Source organism: Lygodium microphyllum, chromosome 8, assembly GCF_053477565.2.
Source record: "Lygodium microphyllum isolate KBCC chromosome 8, Lygodium_microphyllum_v1.1.10, whole genome shotgun sequence".
In the NCBI taxonomy this organism is placed as follows: Eukaryota; Viridiplantae; Streptophyta; class Polypodiopsida; order Schizaeales; family Lygodiaceae; genus Lygodium; species Lygodium microphyllum.
In genome coordinates, this window is record NC_141142.1 from 36117336 (window position 1) to 36123335 (window position 6000).

Genomic DNA, 6000 nt, shown 5'->3' on the forward strand with positions numbered 1-6000 from the left:
AGACATCACAAGCTATAGGATGGTCTATGGCCTCGATCACAGACTCCACCAAATCATAGGACTCCAAGATGGCAAGCACCATTACCCACCAAATATGGTAATTCTCCCAAATGAGCTTCTGATTTGAAGAAAGAGCCAATAACATAGGGACCTTAAGCTCCATAGTAGCTTGAAACTCCAAGTCAATTTCAAAAGACATTGTCACTTGAATAACTTGCACAAAACAAGTACAATCCCCTTTGACTCCGAAAATGCAACGTATTAGAGCTTCCTTCACTTGTCCCAAACCTATTTTAATCGCCAAAGGCACAAAATCTACACCAAAAGGCTAAAAATGCAGCCTTTTCTCCTTCACAAATAGCAAAAACCTGCTAAAAAACAGCAACTTTGCTCCTTTCTAAAATTCACATGTTCATCTTAGCCTTTGTCAATGCATAGCCCTCCCACTTGCCCTCAAATGTTGAAAACGCAGACTTTTGTCGCACCGAAATCTTCTCTTCACGTTTACCCACAATCAATCGGCCCCATTATGCTTTGATACCATATCAAAGTACAATGAATGTGGAAGCATATAACCAAACCGAAAGCAAATGAACACGGAGAGGAGAGAGAAAGAGAATAAAACATGGAAATCCACAATGAATGAACACTGACATGAAGAAAGCAGATATGTACAACAGGTTGTTGAATGGATCACTGCCAAATGATCTCTCTCTCCACCAAAAAAACAAGTGAGAATCACTGGGGCTGGACAACCTATAAATAGGTCAAAAAAATAGAGAATTTTGATCAGGTCGGCCAGTTTAAACTGCCCAATTGCTGCATAAATCAAATCAAATCAATAAAATAATAATAGCAATAATACTGCACATGCCACATGGCATCCTATGCACTCCGTCTGTCCTGCCTAATTGCCCGGAAATGCTGGAAACCAACTAATGACTACATGGAACTGCCTAACCTATATCCAAGAAACACATAACTATGTCCAAGAGTAATAACTATACAAAAGTACGTTGTTTGCGCCCGTCAAAGGGATGACTGAATCTCTAACATGTGGGTAGTGCCCAAGTGAGTTACAATTTTGGTCTTCAGTAATAGCCCCAAAAAGGCTTTATTTGTATCTATTGGCACTAATTTTACATGGTAGGACAAGTGCACCAAAATCCCCTATAAATAGGGCATGTTGTGGACAATCATAAAACCACCCCCCCCCCCCCCAAAACCCCAACACTTATTCCTCTTCCGATCAGATTACCTCTTCTTCCGCTGCCCACAAGCTTATCTTAGTCTAGCGATCTTCCTTCAACCTAGCGACCAGTCCCACAGCCTAGCGAGCCAGCAACATCCTTCCAATGGATTGCAAACAGATTTGCTGCCCTTTGCTGGACAGGAGCTTCTACAGCAGCTGATGTAATCCTCCATTGTTGACTGGCTGCATCTCATCCACAAACTGGTCATCCCCAGATAATCATTTCTCAGTTGATATGCTAACGAGTTCTCTCCTGCTGTCCATGCTCAGATTCAGCCCTGTCACACTTGTGTTTTGCATCATGGAGGTCCCCTAGCTGCTCACAATTTTCATCTCTGCAGTCTTTGACCAGCTGACAGTCCTGTCACTGATATGTTTTGGGTGGGTAGGTGTTCGATGAGCAGTAGACATTATTGGCACACTTTTCTTAGCTTCATTTTGCAACAGTCCGATAATCCTACAACAGGATTCATCATTGGCATCCAACATTGCCTACTTCTTGGAGATCATCATCATCCTCCCCCTTGACAATCACCATTTGCAGCTGTCTACATCACCAGACTGCAGATGTCTTCATCCAGTGCATACATCACTGTTGACATCGACTCCCCTATCCTAAGGACTGTCTTTCACTCCCTTCATAGTGCAGATCCCTTTGCAAGTGTTGCCGCCTGGTCAGTCAGGAAAGGGCAATCATCTCCAAGTCTTGATAGATGTCATCAACTTGACCCTGCTCACCTCAGTAACAATCCCAACAATGTGGAACCCTAAGGCTCTCACGTATCATCATTGCACATGATTCATCATTTCATTCACTTTGTGTGTTTCCGAGTTCTGTGTCCCGATGTTTGCCATACACACTCCATGTTCCTCTCCATAAACCATACCGTTCATTTACCATCTACTCATCTGATTCCCTTTAGCTCCCAAAAAATATAATAATAATAATAAAGGCAAGGGATGGGGGGAAACAGAATTGTTGTCACTCTTTCCTTTTAGGCCGGAGAGGGGATGTTCAAAGATGAAATTTCAAAATTCCCAGTTATTGGCCAATTTATTGAACTCCTGCACAGTCCTCCAAAAAGTTTTCGAATTAAAATCCAGAACTAATCTGAACCTTTGGAGTTTTAAAAAAGACAAGTAGCTCAAAAAGTTTTATAACAGAAGCTAGCATCCCACTTTTGTCAAACTTCTATCACCATCATCAGCCTTCAGCACTTTCTCAGCTGCTGCCACATTTGTCATCATGATCCATGAGATGCCCTGCAGATAGGATTTGTTGTTGCAGCCCTAGCAATAGTTATCACTGCCCGACAAACATCTCTAGTTGCCATGCACTGCCCTACACCAAATGCAGGAGTAGCCTGCCATTCAACTACTCTAGATGGCACCAAACTGTCAGCACTTCTGTCACATCATCAATGTTTGTCTAGGACTTGACCGATCTTCAATCACAACCTATATTGCTGCCCAGATTGCTGTATCTACTGTCCCAGGAGGCCACAATGTAATTTGTTGCTGGTACTTCAAATGCACGTGTTTCATCCTCCATGTCATCTCCACACAAGATTACTGCATTGCCCTCCACTACCACACAGCTGATTGTGATTTGGGACTTCAAGAACTCACTTCATCCCTTTAAAATTTCAAGTTCTGAACCATTCATATTCTTGGAAAGATTTTTATAGTGGAAGATGCTAGCTTGTAGCACTCCTCTTTCTTACAACCTAGTGTGGAGTCAATTCACATGCCATTCAACTTCTCCCTTAATATTCAGCTCTGAGGAAAAGTTGCATCAAAACCTCTCTTGTTTGGCTGCAAGCAAGCTGAATTTCACCTTGGGAGAAGTCAACAACCACACCTTGACGAGCACAAAATCTGTATACGATAGCCCCAACCAGCAGCAAATCCCTGAAAACAGTCCAGAAGCCTCGAGAACACCACAATAAAAGTAATACTGCCACCTTGAAGTGAAGCTCAGCCACAGCTGCTGAAAAACAGCAGCCATCAATACCATGAGGAGAGCTTGTCCGATAAAACAATACATTCATAAGCCTCAAAACCAGTTCAAAAAGCTTTGCCAGCCCTCCAAAAGGGCAAGGCAGCACCTCTAAATCTGAGATCGCTGCAACTCAACATCTTGGATCAGCCGTTGGCTGGAAAAAGGAGGTAACCTATCATCTTCGTCATACTTCTCATCATTTCCACCAGGCCTGAGAAGAAGAGAATTCTTCTCAGGCGAAAAACAACTCGAACTTCTCTATACAGGATTTAAGCTGGAAAGCCAAAAGCAACTGAATTCTCGATACGGGATTCAGAAACATTTCAGAATATGCAAAAGCTCGAACTTCTTTGAACGCTTGAAAGATCAAAGAATCCGACTGTTCAAATGAGACTCCATCGTTAGGGAAAGCTCTGCAGCCGTTTGCTTGTTCTGAGGCTGCAACACTTCTGATGGACATCAGCAAGGAAGCGAAAGCAGAGGGGGTAAGGCACATACCAGGGGAGTCATGGCGAGGCGCAATCCATCCGAAAGATCGCGAGCGGGAGGGTCGTCCTGGTCTTCTTCTCCAAGTCTTCGCATAGCGATCGTTCCCTCCCTCCCCCGACTCCTTCCTTTGAAACTGGCCCCCTCTTTTTATACCCTGCAAAAGGTCGCTTCTTTGACCCCAAACTTCCTCTTGTCATTTCAAAATCGAATTTAAACCCACGATACCCTGCATATGAAATAGCGCCCTTGAGGGGGGTCCCTTTGATTTCACGACAGCAGGCTATCTCCCCTTGCATATACAATAGCCGCAATAATATGATTGGCAGCTCGATGCATTCAAAATACATACCAATAGCTTAGGATAAAGTGGCCAATAGACTGACACCTTAATAGTCCCTCCTAATATATTTTCTCTTTCAAGCAAGTTATTTTAAAAAATTTAATAGTCCAACTATATATCATATGTTACTTAAATAAAATAATTTTGTATATTTTTATATTTTTATCAAGTAAGCTCAATTATAAATTAAGGTTTCACTAAAGAGTAACAACAAGGGATCAATAGAGTGACGCTCAAGATTGCAATGTTTTAAAGTCTTACAAAATCAATTGTTTGGCTCACATTAAGCTTATGTATAATACATAAAACTCTGTATCATAACTTTAAATAGCTGAAATAGATGCAATTGCTATGGAAAACTATCACTCAATCGGGGTGGGGTGTGTTTTGGTGTTGGAGGTGTCACCTTATTAGCCCCTTTACCTTTAAACCTTAAAGGAGATTTGATGTATTACACAACCATAAATAGAACAACCCTCATGGCAAAGGGATGGAGCTATGTAGTTGGAGTACTAGGACAACCCTCATGGCAAAGGGAATAAATTTGCATTGAGAAGAAACTAATGACTTTGGATTTGGCGCTCTATTAGGGTTTGTGCTGCAACCCAAGTGACACCAAGTGTAGGAAATGCCACAATTTTTTCATCAACATAAGTTTAGGGAAGGCAAAGCTATGAAATGGAGAACAAAGCTATTAAAGAAGTACTATGATTACATGGAAAAGGGCTAGACAATGGATGTTATTATCATTCACAAGGCTATTATTCTATGCAATGAATCCCATGTATTATGTGTTAGTATAGAAGGGTCTAGGGCTTCAAGGGTGAACTACTTTGTTATAATGTCAAATTTTCCTAAGCACCTATGAATATTTTTAGAAGAGGGATATCAAATGGATAGTGTATGCTCCATGTAAGTATATCTATTTTAAATTGTCTAAAAAGGCATGAGCAACCAAGATGCTATGAATATTAGCACTAAAGTAGCTTCAATCTTCTTAATGGCTTAAAAACTCACCCTTTTATAAGTAGCAAACCAAAATCCATTGGGTCATAAAGCAAGTAGATAAGTGTAGTGAAAGAAAACACAACATAGCGAAAGATAATAGCAAATCGAATACAATAAAAGAATGGGAGAAAATAAAAATTATATGTTTTACCAAACAAATACAACTAATGGTTGAAGGTTTTGTCCACCCATGCACTCCTACGAGCTTTGATGGTGATGTAGTCAAATGTCAATGAATGTAGAAGATAAGAGTGCTTAATAGCTATGTTAGATGAGAGAGTAGCATTACCTATGTATATATATAGTGCGAGAGGTTGACTAGTCATAGACGCTCATGGGTCATTTGCCTTGCATCACCAACCACTAGGTTTAATTGACCCACCACCCACGTGTATGGCATATAATAGTCTAGGGCCTATATTGTCAAGTCTAAGTGGGATTGGACCAACCTTATACCCCATGGAGTAGCTGCATTTGATAAAACATCACCTAGTGTATACCGTTATCTTTCTCTTTCCCACTTGATCCAATGATCCAAACCACATACGCCATCTCATAACCATCTAGTCTCCAAGGGTAGACCACTTCTAGTGTTTAAATTAAGAACCATGGCAATGCCAAGTGCCCACATGGCTTCTTCTCATTTGGGAGCCTTAGAAGATTTTACATTTAGAACATAAGGCAATAAAGAGGTGGGCATTTGAGCACCCTCCAACATATAAGTATCAAGGGACAATCCTCATAGCTTTATGGAACAATTTGAGTAGGTATACAAAGATAATGGCCTAGCATTTGTGGGGAAGAAGAGTTTATTTCGGACTATGCATTCAAGATTTAGGGTTGGTATAAACAAATACCAATAACTAAATGACCTTAAAACAAAGTTGTTTTGAAATTGCTCATTGACAA

At 40.9% G+C, this 6000-nt stretch overlaps 1 protein-coding gene across 4 annotated transcripts in view; it reads right to left on the reverse strand.

Moving 5' to 3' along the window:
* LOC148032156 (histone-lysine N-methyltransferase ASHH3-like) overlaps positions 1-3911 on the reverse strand; it is a 106317-nt gene extending 102406 nt beyond the window's left edge. For all 4 annotated transcript variants that reach the window (XR_015691579.1, XM_087682795.1, XM_087682797.1 and 1 more), the window contains exon 1: positions 3753-3911. Coding sequence is in view for 3 of the 4 variants with exons in the window: in XM_087682795.1 (XP_087538921.1) it covers positions 3753-3836 (84 nt within the window). In the remaining variant the exon portion in view is untranslated. The remainder of the gene's footprint in view (positions 1-3752) is intronic.
* Between the last annotated feature and the right edge of the window lie 2089 nt (positions 3912-6000).